Source organism: Centruroides vittatus, unplaced genomic scaffold, assembly GCF_030686945.1.
Source record: "Centruroides vittatus isolate TY-2023 unplaced genomic scaffold, ASM3068694v2 contig_166, whole genome shotgun sequence".
Classification (NCBI taxonomy): Eukaryota; Metazoa; Arthropoda; class Arachnida; order Scorpiones; family Buthidae; genus Centruroides; species Centruroides vittatus.
This window is the reverse complement of record NW_027121006.1, coordinates 756,714-773,883: the sequence shown is the minus strand read 5'-3', so window position 1 is coordinate 773,883 and position 17,170 is coordinate 756,714. Positions and strand designations below refer to the sequence as shown.

Below are 17,170 nucleotides of genomic sequence, written 5' to 3'. Positions count from 1 at the left end.
GATTTTTGGAGGCAGACGTTCTGCCGGGAAAGGGAGAGGGTTTTAATTGCTCGTGAGGTCGAGTTGTATTTTTTGCATCTTGGACGTTTCTCTCGGTATATTGTAAAATGGCCCCGGGCGGGCTGCTACCCCTGCCCCTGGTGGTCGGCCGGGAGGCGGCCTTCTACCGGACCGCGGTAGAAGGGAAGGAGGCGAAGCACCGTTCTCGGACGTTCCCGGCCGTCGAACTCTCGTGTCGGTCGGACGCTTGGAGGGTCCGTCCGAGCCTTAGGATTGGAATTGACCGGGATGTCGGTGAACCGACGTCGAACGGTATCGAAATATATACCGACGGTTCGAAAGACGGTAGCCGAGTAGGTGCTGCGTACTGCGTCTATAACGACAGAGTCTTAGTGTACGGTTCGTCGGTCGGGCCGAACGAGGAGGCGTCCGTGTTCCGGGCCGAACTGGTGGCTCTTTCGGGAGCGTTCCGATGGATCCTACGCCGTCCGGGTCCCGAGCCGGTTGCGGTTTACTCTGACGGCCGGTCGTCGCTTCGTGCTTTGAGCGACGGGTACCGTAGGGACGAATTGGTACTAGAGATCGGAGGTAGGGTACCGAGGGCGAGGCACGAACGTCGCGTTGCCCCGTGTTGGGTCCGAGGCCACGTCGGGATCCCGGGTAACGAACGTGCCGACCGACTGGCCGAGGCAGGGGCCAGGGGCCCGTTTGTAACGTAGAAGGTCGCTCCTCCGGCTAGTTACTTAAAAGGTACTTTACTGCAGCGATCGATGACTCGCTGGCAAGAGCGCTGGAACCTCGGTACGGTAGGTAGGTCGACCTACGTCTTCGTGCCCGGTGTCGGCCTAACTCCGATCGGTTGTAATTGGAAGCTGACCCAAATCCTTACGGGACACGGAAAGTTTCCCCACTACGTGTCCAAGTTTGGACGTGTGGATGATTGCTGTTCCTGTGGGTGCCCGCGCGGCGACGCGAGGCACTTTGTACTCGAGTGCCTTCACACGGAGGATGTCCGTAGGAGGGCTAGTCACATAGACCGGACAAAGGCCGCAGACCAAGTACTTAGAACGCTTGCAGCAAATAAAGGAGACTATGAAACACTAAAGGAATTGATGGATGTTGTCTTGGGTCTTTTCGACCTCTAGCCCAGCGTTCTTGCCAGGCAGGGTTCCCCTTGCAGGGGGGGAACCCCACCACCCGTTCAGAGAGTAGCCTTCTGCTATGGTAGAGTACTCTGGGGCGCGGGTCAGACCGCGCCAAAACGGATGTCAAAGTTAGAGGGCCGTGTCTGAAAACGACGAAGGCAAGGAAAGCGAGGAAGGCACACGGGTTGGTGGCCCTTGGTCCACTTATACCCCAGCTTGAGCCAGAGCTAGAGCCAAAGCAGTTATTCTCGGGCCGGCTTTCACTCGTCTAGGAGCTCTGTGCCCACCGGGCGGTGGACCGGCCTATGATTAGAACATCGTCTCTTTGTACTCTGTTGCAAGAGCAGAGGTTATCACTTAGAGTTGATTAGATGAGGTAAGGACGTAAAAGTCGAAATAAATAAAAGTAAATAAAATAAAATTATAAAACTGGGAAGCCGAAAATTATCCCGTCCCGTGCCGTAATCGTTAACGAGTCCGATAATCGAATCCGAATTTTGAAGAGGTCGAGTTTTCATTCATTTTATTGCTTTGCCACTATTGCCGAAATAATAATTATAAAAAAATGCTCCGAAATTCCAAGTCGTGGAGCGGTTACATTCTGTAATTATCGTATCTCGGCGGGCCCGCGCAATTCTTGCATCTCCATCGTGGGCCTGCCGAGATAAAGACGTGCCGGTCGAGATGTCGGCATTGTTGACGGATTCCGGTCGAAATAAAGATCGAAGACGTTTCTCCTAAAGAATTCTGTCCTCTGTTTTCGCGGTTAGCTATTTTTTAAATTTTGATTTGTTTTAGTTTAGTTAAATGGAACTTCTGAACTTATAAATTTTGAGGTATTTTATGATTTGATTAAACATTTATCGTGTTTATTATTACAGATAATAAAAGGATTAACCAGAAGGCAGAATTGCTTAATAGAATCTCCTACGGGGACGGGAAAGAGTTTGGCTTTGTTAATATCGTGTTTGGCCTGGCAGAGAAGTTTAGCTAATGGTAAAGATTTATTTATACTTAACATTAGAATCTGTAAGAAACATAAATTATTCAGTTGTTATTTTGAGGATATTAATGTAAATTCACATTTATATTGTCTGTCTTCTTTCAGTTCTTTGTTCTGTACGTTTGAGGTTGATTCTGCGTGTACTCGTCCGCTATCGATTTCCTCGTTTTCATTTATGCTATATTTTGTCGTATCTTCTGCAATAGGTTTTAATCACATTTTTCTTGGATGTTCCTTTTTATCTCTTTTTATAATTGAACTTATGGATACAATTTAAATCTTCTAATCACACAATATTATAATCTCCAATTCTGTTGTTTATTCTTAATAGGCTACTTGTTACTTGCTACTTAACTGGCTAACGTTTACTTTTTGTATTTTTATTATTGATGACTCTCGACTCCGTCTCGTTTGTGTGTAGTCTCCACGAGTGCCCCATTCTATCGTTTATTATTGTCTTCAGCTGCATTTATAACATTGTTCTCGGTGCGTGTAAGTGGTGAATCCGTAACACGTATTTTTGTTAGACAAATAAAAAGGAGTTAAAGAATTGCAAATTTGTTCAAAGTGCTCTTGTATTACATCTCGACAATACAAATGGCCATTTTCCTGCATTCTGAATTCCATAAATGGCAATAATCCACTTCTGTATTAATGGTAGACACTGCATGTCGATGCTTTCTAAAGTACACGACTCCAGACAGTTATAGATTGGTGTCAATATTGGCATTGTTTGTTTAATTCTATATAAGGTTAATAATAAAATAACTAATTTGTTTACTTTGAGAATTGTTAGAACATTTTGATAATTACCGATTACTAATGGGAATTTTCTAACAGTTTTATGCATTTACTATTGTTTTGAAAGCAATAGAAAAGAGCCGAGACGAGTTGCGTAGTCTCAAACAATTCAAAAGCCAAAGACTTGGCTAAAGATTTTTCTTTGTTTATTCAAAAATAATGTTATATTAATTCATTTTACCTCTATGTCCTTACTGTTTTACACATCTTTGTATATACTGTCTACTTGGACCTTGTTTATTAACAGAACTTATTATATAGTACTGGTGAAGTTTCTAATTAGCAAAGAGAGGAGACCTTAGTCAAAAGTCAAAACAAAATATCTTTAACACAGATATTTTGTTTTGACTTTTGACTAATATCTCCTTTCTTTGCTAATTAGAAACTTCACCAGTACTGTATAATAAGTTCTGTTAATAAACAAGGTTTCCAAGTAGACAGTATATACAAAGATACGTAAATGTCATTATATTTTTACAAAGAATCTTAGAATATTAATTATTTTTCTTTTCTAATATTTATTACATAACACAGAACTTTTGTTGTTTTATATTTATAATTAATTATCAATTGCAGATAATACCAGTGAAGATTTGGGTAGTCAGACTGCCGAAACTGCTACTCCGTCAAAGTTGGGTTAGTACTTTCGAAATGATATGTTTAAGTATATAGCAAAGTTTCTTATGGTATTTTTAAAAAATATTTCTTAAACCATTTAATTATTTTTGTGACTGTCATAAAATGTGTCTTTCATATTTGGAACCAATTTTTGATTTTAAAGAAAAATTTTTTTGATTGGAAAGGTTCTGCATGCAGCGTGGATTTATTATGATTGCATTTACTACACATCTTATTTTCTTTACAATGAAAGAAACATTACAAGGAGATGGTTTCCACTTGGCAAGTTGGGTAATACTCAACTTTTCTGACTTAAAATATAGTGGGAATGGCATGCTCCACATTAGTGAAAAGAAACCAGTCATATTAGAATAAAATTGTTATTTATGTGGATGAATGCATTAAATTACAAATAGAAGTCTTAATTACATGTCAAAGTGCTCCTTAGTATAGAGATATGCTCAACAGTCTTCATTCAAGAGCGCTTTACTTTGTAGACTGAATTAAAGTGAATATTTTTATAAGGCATTTTTAATGGTTGCCTATGCAACACATCTGATAATAAAGCAGCTTCTAGGAGATAAGATGCATAAGAAAAATTAATTAAAAACATTAAATATCGCTTTAATTAATCTCTTTTGTAATGTCTTAATAAGTAATCAACTGTGGTACATTTGAACAAATGAATTAAAATTTAATATGGCATTATTAAAACTATACACAATTTCTTGGACCAAAATAATGTTATATACCTATAGAATGCTCTGGATCCCTTCACCTCCTTCCCGTTGAATGTCGGTACCTTGTAGATTACTAAAAACTGATGCTTCGTCTATGTCGAGCAGGATTTACTTTGAAAGGTAGCAGAGTAATAAATGCTTCGTTCAACACAGATGGAGTCATCTCACAAGTTAGTCTTATTGACATCCAATTCTTTCTTAGACTTAAATAAGCTATCTATAGAAAATTTTACCTTATTTTAGGATCTATAATGAAATTCTGGAAATTCTAACTTTTTCTTTATTGATATTAGTTCAGATTTTTAATCAAATAGTATTGGGTTGTTTGGAAAGTAATTTTGTTTTTTCCATAGAAAAATAAATGCAATATTCTTATAATAAATAAATATTTTATTGAATTATATATTGACCATTTGATCAAATACCTGTTGTCATTGTTTCTGGTAGTAGCACGATTTCACATTCGTAAAAATTTTGATCGTTGTTTACAAAAACCTGATTCAAGTGATTTTTGACATTGTCATTTCAAGTAAATGTCTTACAGTTAAAAAAAATTTGTATAGACCGGAACAAGTAATAATCCGAGTGTGTCCGACCTGGCGAATACGGTTGGTGCAATAACTCATCCCATCTAAGCTATAACAGTTTCTGACCAGTTACCAAACTTGTGTGAAATTTGGCATCATCGTGGTAAAACCCTACACTTTGTTTGTCGATCAATTCTGGCCTTTTCTGTTTGACGATATTACTCAATTTGTTTACTCGACGGCAGTACACTTTCGAGTCAATTGTTAAATCGTCTGGTAAAAGCTCAAAAAAAATTTCTTTCAAATCCCACAATAGAGAGCACTTCTCGTTAATAACGTGTGGAACCCACATATCGAGCTTTGAAACGAAACCAATTCGTTTTAAGTAATAATAAACGGTTCAATTTAACAGATTTAATCTCTTAGTGATTTCGCGTGTTGTTATAAGCCAGATTGCTTTGATACACCACATCCCTTTTATTTTGTTTTCGTTGGCTTCAAATGACCATCCGGAATGTGGTGTATGTTCGATATTAAAATTGCCAGAATGCAATTTTGTAAACCAGTTTTGGCACTGTCTTTCTCTCAACTCATCTTCTCCAAACATGTACTGTACCGCAATTTTTTTCTTGTTTGAACGGCATTTTGAATTTTTAGTTATAAAAAAGCAAAATATACCAAAAATGATGCTTTCGATTTTCTATGTTTGATGGGTCATCGAAAAAAAACAATTGTAGAGAATCAAACAAAATTTTTTACAAATAAGCCTTAAAATGTCAGCTGTCGAAGTATATAATGAAAATGTGGTTTAAAATAAAATTGGCTGGTAAAAGTACATCTAATTCCTGTAGTAATAAAAAAACAAAATTACTTTCCAAACAACCCAATAGGTCATAAAAACCTTGGATGAGTGAAGGGTTAGAAAAATGTTTGCAAATAGAGTGAAAAAGTATGTATTCTTCAGCCCTTCCAAATGATGCTTTTTTAGGATAACAGAAGAGCTAATTATTGCAATTTATGCAGGTTATACATAACAATCACTGACAAGGAGAGGGTCAGATGTTTGGGTTTCTGATTCAAATAAATATGGATCTTATCTCAAGCATTTCTGAAAATTGAGCATTTAGGTTATGTCTTTTAGAAGTTTCGATTCTCTCTGTAATCCAGTAACCACCACCTTATAAGTTGCCGAGGGAATTTTTAATTAAGAAAACTAACGTTTTCAATCTATTCCGTAGATCATCTTCAAGTTTAAACTGACGAACAAGAAATAATTCCATAGAATAGAACACAACAAATTTAAATTCAAAAATACCGACAACGGAGCAACTAATTAAAATGAGAATTAAAGCGTAAAAAATACACAAATGTAAAATAACAGACATATAACAATTCCAAAGTTATTAGTACAAGCTGTCTGTTATTTTACATTTGTGTATTTTTTACGCTTTAATTCTCATTTTAATTAGTTGCTCCGTTGTCGGTATTTTTGAATTTAAATTTGTTGTGTTCTATTCTACGGAATTATTTCTTGTTCGTCAGTTTAAACTTGAAGATGATCTATGGAATAGATTAAAACGTTAGTTTTCTTAATTAAAAATTCCCTTGGCAACTTATAAGGTGGTGGTTACTGGAGTATGTATTTTTGCTGAGTATGTTTGTGTTCAATCTCTCTGTAATGGCAAGAGCCGAATGGATAAGACACTAGGCATTGGGTTTATGAGATGTAGATATGAACCTTCACAATTTTAATTTTTTTTAATATGTAACAAAATTATTCTATTATTTTACTGTATAAGTGGCATTATTATTCCTCATGAGATTTAAAAAAGTGACATCATTTCTTGTTTAGCAAAAAATGAAGTTTCTGTATATTTAACTCTTGTATGTGGTTAAATAAAATTTTTATTTCTTCATATTTATTTTCAGTAGTGTTGCAATGAATAATATATTTGGCCTCAGGCCGAATACTGATTATTCGGCCTAGAGCGTGACCGAATGGCCAAATATTCGGCCAAACTATTTGGCTTGATTGGTGTGCAAACCGCATTATAGCAAGAACCCCGCTCTCTATTGACTTGCTGTCACTACGCTTTGCCAATTGCGTTAATTCTTGTCAGTTGTAGTGGACAGATGAGTGTCATGGCAGTATGTGATAAATGGTGATATCAAATGTGGATAACAATAAAATGACCTACATGTATAAATAACAGAAAAAGAACAGAGAAGGACCACGAAGTGAAAATGTGAAAATAAATATGAAATTGAGTCGATAACATAATCGAACGAGTCGAGGCAGCTTATTGGTGCAAATTTGTGGCCGTCAATGCCAAATAATTGTTCTCGTAGACTTCGGAAAGCTAAATGCTCGTAATGAAAGTCACTTAGTGTACACGGGCAAAAACCTAGGGCCGTTCGGGCTACCAAGCTGTCTCGAATCTGTGAAATCGTAACTGTGACTTATACCGACGTCCTGTCTGTCTCTTTTCTCCGTTATCATCGGTCATGTAATTGTAAAATGGGAAATCTATGACGGAAAAGTGACAAATCGAAAGTATCGTGCACGCACATTATGATGTATGCATAGGCATATGTGGACTAGAGTGATAGAGGAAAGAGAAAGGGAAGAGCAAAGATGAGCACTTAAAAGGATAGGCAGGGTCAGACCCTCGGGTGTGCGACGATTCTCAACGAATAGGTGTGTACGTGTGCTGATCTTTGTAATTATAAATTATGAATACATGTGACTAATATTATTTTGTTTTTTATTTTGTGCAGGTTATAAGTTATAAATAAATATAAACAAACAACACTAACTCGATAACATTAAATCTAAATACCAAAATGATTAATTTACTGTGTTTTTGTTATTTTTTACTCCTGTTTTTAGGTATTTGGTATTCGGCCGAATAGCGAAAAATAGGCCAGCAAAAAATAGTAACCGAATATTTCTTGCATCATTAATTTTCAGATATTTTTACTTGTGGTTACATGCTATGTCAATACAATCGAGTATGCTTCAGACTACTGTGGACGGACAAAAAAGACAAGTCTGATACGAAAATAGGGTAGCATAGTCACAGTATTTTTTTAATCGTTAATGTTATGGACAGTTTTTTCATGCACTCATGCTTGTTACACTTCAAATATAACAATACCACCAAATCTGAAAATAAATATGAAGAAATAAAAATTTTATTTTACATACAAGAGTTAAATCTACAGAAGCTTTGTTTTTGCTAAACAGGAAATGATGTTACATTTTTTAAATTCTCTTATTTTGTAAGCTTTAAACATGAGGTTTTGTGCCTAGCTCGGACGGGCTAGCCACGTGGAGTTTTCCGGGTTTTCTCCATGTCTGTAATGCCTAGATAGGGCTAGTTTCCCTTAAAAAGACTTCCCGGAAGGCATCCCCCCTAGGCAAATCGTCCAAAGTGTTGGGTTGCCATAACTAAACAAACAGACAAGCTTGAGAGTTGGGTCTTATTGGGCAAGGAGCTGTTTGTGTTTGGAACTATGTGCTCACCAAGTTTTGTTTGAATTGGAGACCCAAATGTCTGGCTCTCTCCTTGTGAGTACAATTAACAACTAGGTTATTTTTAATGTGTAATTTGTTTAAATATCAACACTTTTCACTTCTTATAAGTTTAGATTAGTTTCCAAAGAGCTTATAAACTACTGTTTGTTGTATTTGTTAATGTGCATTGAGTTAGTAGGTTAGAAACCTGATAGAGTGTACTGTACATAGGTGTGTGTGATTTTTGGAAATAGAAGTGAAACCATAATCATGTTTAATAAAATGATGAAAAAGCTTGCATAATGACTCATTTAATTCAATGTAATGCAATAATACAAGATTTTTGTAAGATAGTAGAGATTATTTGTTTAATAATAATTTCATTAGTTAAATTGTTTTATTGGAATTTTTGTTTTTTTAATTAATTAATTTTGTTTTAGTATTATTTTTATATTGAAAAAATAATTTATTTCAGTGATAAACAAAAGTATTTATAAACCAGAAGAGGATGTCGAAGACGATTTTCAACCTCAAAAAAGATATCGTTCTACCAATGTAAGTGAAATCTTCAATAAATTAGGGTTACATTATCATTTAAGTTTTATTCTTAAAAACTTTTGACCACTTTAAATACTGTTTTACTCAACATATCAAATTTGACACTTCTCCAAGTCTGACAATATATTTAACTAAGTAAAACAAACACACTTTAAACAACTTCAACATCTCCAACATACAAAAGATTTCCAACTGAGGTCAAGCATGCAACCTTAACTCCAGGCACACAGTGATAGAGTATAACTAGCATTTACATACTTTATATAAAGAAATTGCTCACAATACAAGTACCAAGCTTGCATACAAGAGAGCCCCCATGATAGACAGGTCTTTATGCAACGGGAAGGACAAGTCTGATAAATGTACAGCCCCAGAGATGTACAGTGTTCCTGTGAGGGACAACAGATTCCAAAGGAATTTAATATATATTGGATCTACTAAACGCTCAATACAAAAAAAAAGGGGGCGCATGAACATCGTTAGGACATTTCGAACAAAAGGCATACCATAGCCCTGTCCACTTACGCCACCGAGTCTGACGTGAGTGTCAATCTCCAAAATGCTACGCTAATAAGACAATTGTTTCAAACAGATTATATTAGAGCTCTAGAAGTATTGGAAATATACAAGGTCAACCAGACTGGCAACTGTATTAACTTTAAGGACAGAAAAACAGTCTCGTATGCATGGCCGTGCTTTTACGAAAAACTGGGGAGTGCCGACATAAATTAATTCTTACTAATTGGTATTGAGTTATGTCTTAAATTTTATGTGTGTGTTAAATTTTATATGTACTGCCATTTAATTTTTTGTTGTTATATAGCATTATGATTTTGTTTCAATTTTTAAAAATAATATTTTGGAAAGTTGTTTTGCACATTCCAATTTGGAATTTCATTAATTTAAAGATCTGAGGCAGACCTTGGTCATGTTTGTCAAAAGCTTTTACATTAAAAAAATTTTTGTTACTGGACTTTAAAGGTTGTTTAGAGTGTGTTTGTGATTTGTTCCCATTATTAAGAACTTTAATAACTAAAACAATTTCTCTGAAGATCAGCATTTTAAAGTTGTTTAGGAACTTCCTTAAAAGTATTATTTAATCACCAGAGTTTCTGGAATATGCATTATTACAAAAAATATTAGATGAGGCAAATAAAGATAAAGCTATTCAAGCTTAATTACACACTCATTAATGAATCAAATATTGATATGCTGGCCACGGATCAAACCTTGCTATTAGAATTAAATAAGCTTTGGTTTTAGTCTCTCCATTCATATAAACCTCATGTAAAGTGTTGGAGACTCTGTTCTTAGTCTAGTTTAGTTCATTAAAAGAGTATCCATAGAAGACTCTTGAGTACAAATCTCAAAAGGTGTTCTTATCAGAAATTTTTAGTCGTGTGAAATGGAGTAGCAAAGCATACAAAACTTCTAATTTGCATTTGAATGAACTTCTGTACTGCATTCAAATGAAGTTATACAGAAGTTAATATACCATATGAGCCAGCTTCAGAGATTGGAGTATTTGCTGTAAGTGGGAATTTAAGTATTTTTGTTTTGATTTGGTATTTTTCCATTCCAGTCCATCAGATATTAATTTAACGGGCAGTTGGCAAAATTGGTGGGAGGCATGCCTATTAAAAAGGGTCCGAAGAGTGCCGTCGAGATTACAATAGTGGAACTTAGATTTTTATTATCGGCAGTTATATCAATTTCATTAAGAATGTTGGATATGAACCTCTTTCAACATTTCTTAATATTTTCATTGCAGTGTTTCAGATTTGTACATAATGTGATGCTAATTGTATTGTGTTCATCAGTTTTGGTACCATGCAACTTGTCTTCATGAACTTTCTAACAACTCACATTATATTGATAAACTAAAGAAAACAAGTTTATGGTTTAAAAGTCTTAAAGCTTGATCTTAGACTTTTTTCTGTTTTAACTTGATGTTTGTAATAACAACTGAGAACTGCATTTAATATAATTTAAAAAACACTCACCAAACCAGAAAATTCAGCAGTAAAATGTTAATATAAGAAATACTCGATAAAAATGAACATTTTCGACAAACTTAAGTTGTCGTCTTCATTTTAAAATGTAACTCTGAACATAGACTAAGGATTTTGAAAAAAAAATTATGAAGTGAACTTACAGCATCATTTGTCTAACAGATTAAAGCATAGGTCCTTTTTTTATGAAATATATATCCTCTACTACCTCGAGTTCTTATGCAAGTGGAAACAATATTGAGGTAACTTATTAAGTTTGCATTAAGCATTCCAGCTGTAATTGGTCCAACTTAAAACACTGGAAAGGTTGAAAATCTTTTAATGCATTTTTTAAAGTCATGGCCATTAATTACAGGGAGGCAGAAATGTTCTCCCATGCCTGGAGATCTTTATTTCATATTTCATTTTGATGTTTCAGTCTTGTCCTGCAAACCTAAATGGCATCATCAATCATGTGTTGGATACAACCAATGATAATCCACTTTATTAGTTTTCTTTGAAATTCCTTGTCCTAGCTTCTAAGTTCAGGGTTCCTATGCACCTGGAAAGTCAGGAAAAATCAGGGAATTTCATTAGTTTCGGAAAAAGTCATGGAATGTCAGGGAATTTATCAAAAATTGTCAAAAAGTCAGGAAATTTGACTCCTTAGCTGCCTCGTTGATTTTGTTTGCTGAATATGGCTGACCAAGCGTAGCCATCTGCAGGTGGCAAGAAGTAATGCTGCAATCTTTAATGAGAAAATATACCAGAATCCGAAATGGCTTTTTCACCGTTCTGAAGCAATATAATTTTACAGTTGTGGATTAATAACAGGATAAACTACTATTATGTAATGGTTTTTAATTTTAATAATCCAGCGATTATAAAAAGATAAATTTGTTAATTAGAATAAAAATAACTAATTAAAATTAGTTTACAAACTTTTAAAACTTGAAATTGTAATTTATTAGAATATTCACTTCAAAATAGCTAAATAGATCAGTAAAAATCGGTAATTTAATTAATTGTTAATTGTTTTTCACATTTAAAACATTAGTGTACAACATAAAAAATTATAAGTAGCTACCCGATATTTACAGTAAAATGCTGGTGCCGATTAGTAGTTTTTTACATTTGTTGTTACAATTTTCCTTGAAAGTACTGTACTGCAAGCATATTTTCTTCCCCTCTCCCATTAATTTTTGCAACTTTGATACGTAGTTTAATAATTAGTTTAACAGAAATGATGTTGGGTAACATAGCCACTGATTTTGGCAAATTTAGGGATCATATTTGTAATAGATATACTGTAGTTATAATTTTGAAAATCAACTGGATCAGCATTTCTCAACCTTTTTTGGCCCACGGACCGATGAAATTTGTGAAAAAAATTTTGCGGACCGGTGGTGTTATAACAAAAAACTTTACTATATATTAAAGAATTACTACAGAAGTAAATTGTAAAATTATTATCATCATTTATACATTATAAAATTTTCATTTATTAAATTATCACTATTTTTTTCAATAAGAAAATTTTTAACGCAGAGCGGTAAAAATTCTCTTCGGACCGATCGAGAATCTCCACGGACCGGTGGTTGAGAAACAGCGAACTAGATAATCCAATAATTTAACCAATGTTAACTTGCTTATAATTAATTATAAATTTAAAAAGCTGGTAATTTTTTAAAAAATTAATGAAATTAATCAAATGTATTTTAATTTTTTAGTATCTTAGTGCGAAACAACACCAAAACTATTTTTATAGTTATGTTGCAAAAGAACGAGATTTTATAGTTACGATTCTATGCGCTGAACTTCTATATTTTATTAATGTATAATTGTAATTTCGTTTGATGTTTATTTCTGTATTTATTTTATTTTATTTAAAGTCTATAACATTATTTCGTTTGATTAAAATTTGCTATAAAAGTGAGAAAGATGGTTTGTGATATGATTTGCAATAATTATAAGAATTGTAATTAAGGGTTAAAATAAATAAATAAATTTTGTCTGAATTATTAAGAAAATTTTATGAAAAGATGAAATTTAATGCAAAATTAAATAAATAATAATTAAAAATTATTAAAAATAATTATTAAAACTCTGGCTTTACATCGAAACCGAAATCAAAATGGCGGCAACGAAACATTTTTTTTTCTTTTAATGAGTTGCCAATTCAGCTAATTTAGTGGATTTATGAACAATCTAGCTAAAAAAACCAAACAGTTCTAATGGAAACAGTATGATATGAGTATTTTTATTAAAAAATGTCTAGCTGTAAATTTGAATTTTGAGTTGGTTGGCAACACTACTTTTAATTAATATATATGCAGATGCGGATTGGATGTCGTTTGAATGTTGTACTTAGTATTGTGACAAAACAAGTCTTACACATTACTATCTGATCTGGTTCATCAGTCTTTTAATAATATTGTTCGAGGTTTGTGTTTTTCTACATTCTTAAATTATAATGGCACAGAGACAAACGAGGTTTAATCTCCAATGGCTAGATCCAGCTAGTCATCCAGAATTCAATTCCTGGTTAGGAACTGTAAAAGATGATGATACAAAAGGATTTTGCTGCATTTGTTGTAAAGTTTTTTCGTTAAGTAATATGGGAAAGCGTGCATTAATATCCCATGCAAATAGTTCTAGTCGTGTTGAAATAAAAAGATTGAAGTCGGAACAAACTTCGCTGGTAAGGTTTTTAACTCCAACAAATTCAAACTCTTGTAATAGTCAACAAAATGTGTGTGAAACGGCTTCTGTTGTGGAAGATAGATCTAAGATCGTTAATGAAAGGTTTCTCACCAAATCAACATTTCTTAGCAGCACATTGACACCTTTTGTGATAAAATTTTACATTCCGAGAAAAATATATATAAACGTAAGTTTAAAGAACACATAGAAATAAAAAAACATAGCAATAATAGTAACTTAGTAAATCTGTCAAATGGCATGCAAATCGACCAACAGTGGTATTATGTAATAGAGGGCGCAACAGACCAATAGCTTTATGCGTGGCACCCTACTGTGAACGTTCTAGTATTGTAAAAAGCGCAATGCTTTCCGAACAGCCTTAAGGATATATTTATAGAACTAAAATTTGATGTAAAATGTTTGTAATACATCCGGAAAAAATAGTAAGTACGTATTTACTTTTAGAAAACTCTATATTAGTTACACAGATCTTTGTAAAAAAATTTTTATATAAGAAAACTTTATAATTATAGTACTACTGTAAGTACACGGGAAAATAGGAATTAAAAACGAATATGAAAACAGATACCAGCGAAAAATGTACAGTTAATAAGGAGTATACGAAGAACTAAAAAGGTATAAAAAATGTATTTAGTTAAAAATGTTTTTTAAGGAATTTTTGTAAATCTTATTATGTACGTACTCGCGTCACCCATGTTAATAAAAAACCTTTGGTTTCCTGTAGCACTGATGAGGGACCAGGACTCATAAAACTGGTCCGAAATGCATTTGATGAAGAACCAATAAAAAAGTTTTAAGCCTGTTTAGCTGTAAGTTAGTCTACCGAATATTTTCGGATTAAAGAGACAACCACCTATTAAACATAAATACAGCTACTAAACAAATTTAATTGATTGATGCTGTTACAAGTTGTGATAATATTACTATCTCCTTTGACGAATCACTAAATAAAGTTGCTCAAAGAACTCAAATGGATCTTGTGATAAAATACTGGGATGAGAGTAAAGATAAGGTTATGACCAGATATTTAAATAGTGTCTTTCTGGATCATAGTACAGCAGATGATCATCTCTCTGCATTTCTCAATGGCCTTTCAGACACTCATCTTGATCTAGCAAAAATTCTTCATATCTGTATGGACAAACCAAATGTAAACATAAGTTTTCTGAATAAATTAGAAGATCACACGGAGACACAGAATGTTGGTAAATCATTTGTGAGAATGGGAACACGTGGTTTACATGTAGTCCATGGTGCTGTAAAAGCTGGTTTTAAAGTAGCAGATTGGAATTTGTTACCACTGCTACGGAATTTGTACTATTTGCTAAAAGACTCACCCACTCGGCGTGCCGAATACATTGCTATAAGTGGAAGCAGATTGTTTCCCAAAAAGTTTGGTTCAACAAGGTGGTTGGAGAATGGAGAGTGCTTAGAACGTGCAGCAGAAGTTATTGAGTCTGTGAAGACATACATAAACAACAGTACAAAGTTGAAAGACAGCAAGGTGGCTACATTCTTGAGACAGGCACTCAATGACCCCTTTATTAAAGTTAAACTTTTATTTTTTCGGTCAATATGTACACAAAGTGAGAGCTTTCTCAGCCGATTTCAGAGCAACAAACCTCTTGCACCTTATCTTTATAAAGCAGTTGTTCAATTATTAATGAATCTGATGAGAAAGTTTGTGAAAAATGACAGGGTCACCGACAAGCAGTTTCTAAAAATAGATTTAAATGCTAATGAAAACTTGGTACATCTTAAGAATTTGGATATTGGTTTTGGAGCAAAAAAGGTTTTAAAAGAATTGAAAGTAAGCGACAAAGATATTCTGTGTTTTCTAAGAGATTGTCAAAAAGTGCTGAAAGTGATGACACAAAAGATTATTGAGAAGGGACCTGTCAAGTACAAATGTGTGAAGGCTTTGAGCAGCTTAGACCCAGAAATTATTAAAATGCAATCAAATGTTGGAAAATTGTATTTCAATGTTTTACTGGAGATTCTACATGATACAAACAGGATTGATGAGAAATGTGCTGTCAAAGCAAAAGAACAGTATAATATACTCTGCAATAAAGTATCCATAAAACCCTATTCTACAAAGTTTGAGGACTTCATATCTGAAAGGAGTGGTGATGATTGTCTGGACACATTTTATTGTGAAATTATGAAGGATGATAGGCAACTGCAAGATCTATGGTCTATTATTAAAATTTCTTTTTCTTTCTCACATGGGAATGCAAGTGTTGAGAGTGGTTTTTCGGTTAACAAATCACTGTTGAGTGAAAATCTTAAGGAAGAAAGTTTAGTTGCTCAACGCTTAGTTTACGACGGGATCCATTTTGCCGGTGGTATCGATCAAATAAATATAGACCAGAAAATGTTGTTAACAGTCAGAGGATCTAGACAGCGATATATTGCATCTCTGCAACAGAAAAAAGATATTCAGAAGAAGCAGGCATTGAGGGCTGAAGAAAAAAGAAAACTTACACAACAACTTAAGGCTTTAAAACAACACAAGAAAATGTTAAGAAAAGATCATGAAAAGGAAGAAAAAGAGATTGAAATGAAAATAAACACTTGAGGAGAAAAAGCTAAAACTACATTAATAGTTCTTCTATTTTGTGAATTGTAATTAATTTTTTATTTTCTAATTATCTGTATTTTGAAAAAAAGAGAATTAATACTAAGAAGTTTCTCTGTATTTTGATTGTCCATTTTGTAAAAATAAAAAGATTTTACAATAAATTAGATACATTTGTTAGAGAAGCTATACTGTAAACTTACACCTATCCCTCTTTATTTCAAAATTGTGTAAAAATAGATTGTATATAATGTGGTTGACAAAGAAAACTAATTCTTTTTTTTACATGATCAATTTTTTGAGGGAAAAAATGCTTTATTTGAAAATTTTTAAATTTAACTTTTTGTTAAAATTATGTTGCTGTTTTAAAAAAAAGTCACTCTTTTTGTTGAAAGATTGGTTTTAAAATTACGTGTTTCTAAGTCGAGAGTTCATTTTAAGCACAGTACGGTACTATTTGTACTGTATATCAAATACCGTTTGTTGATTTTATGCTATCTTGTATTTACTAGATTTACATACAAATAATAATGATAAGTAATGATAAAATAAAAAGCTCATGTTTCATTTGTTACTTATTTTTTCATTACATTGAAGTTTTGGATTCTATCAAACATTTTTCTACAGGATGTACCGGTATGTACTGTATTTTTTTAATGTGGCAGTCTTTGAAACATATCAACTGTGCAAAAAAGAGGGATAGATATACTCAATCAATGTTCACGGTAAATAAAATGCTGTTTCGTTATGTCGATATTCCACACTGTAAGAAATGTGAGGGTCGGGGAATTCGGACAAAGTTGGTCAGGGAAAATCAGGGAATTGAAAACAAGAATTTGAGTAGGAACCCTGTAAGTTACATTTTAATCTGCAGATGACAACTTAAGTTTGTCAAAAACATTTGTTTTTATCAAGTATTTCTTAAATTAATGTTTTATTGCTGAATTTTCTCATTTGGTGGGTGT

At 33.7% G+C, this 17,170-nt stretch overlaps 2 protein-coding genes across 4 annotated transcripts in view; both read left to right on the top strand.

Annotated features, from left to right (window-relative positions):
* The window catches only part of LOC136968932 (Fanconi anemia group J protein homolog), a 108,860-nt gene that overhangs the window by 3,237 nt on the left and 88,453 nt on the right, over positions 1-17,170 (top strand). For all 3 annotated transcript variants that reach the window (XM_067263001.1, XM_067262999.1, XM_067263000.1), the window contains exons 3-5: positions 2,027-2,141; positions 3,526-3,585; positions 8,827-8,906. In XM_067263001.1, the coding sequence (XP_067119102.1) occupies positions 2,027-2,141; positions 3,526-3,585; positions 8,827-8,906 (255 nt within the window). The remainder of the gene's footprint in view (positions 1-2,026; positions 2,142-3,525; positions 3,586-8,826; positions 8,907-17,170) is intronic.
* Positions 14,567-16,205, top strand: LOC136968914 (uncharacterized). Its single transcript, XM_067262974.1, has one exon. It carries the CDS (start codon positions 14,595-14,597, stop codon positions 16,203-16,205), a length of 1,611 nt encoding a protein of 536 aa, XP_067119075.1. The 5' UTR covers positions 14,567-14,594.

Excerpts from the sequence above, each read along its gene's own strand:
- LOC136968914 (XM_067262974.1), top strand. The coding sequence starts at position 14,595 with ATGGATCTTGTGATAAAATACTGGGATGAGAGTAAAGATAAGGTTATG.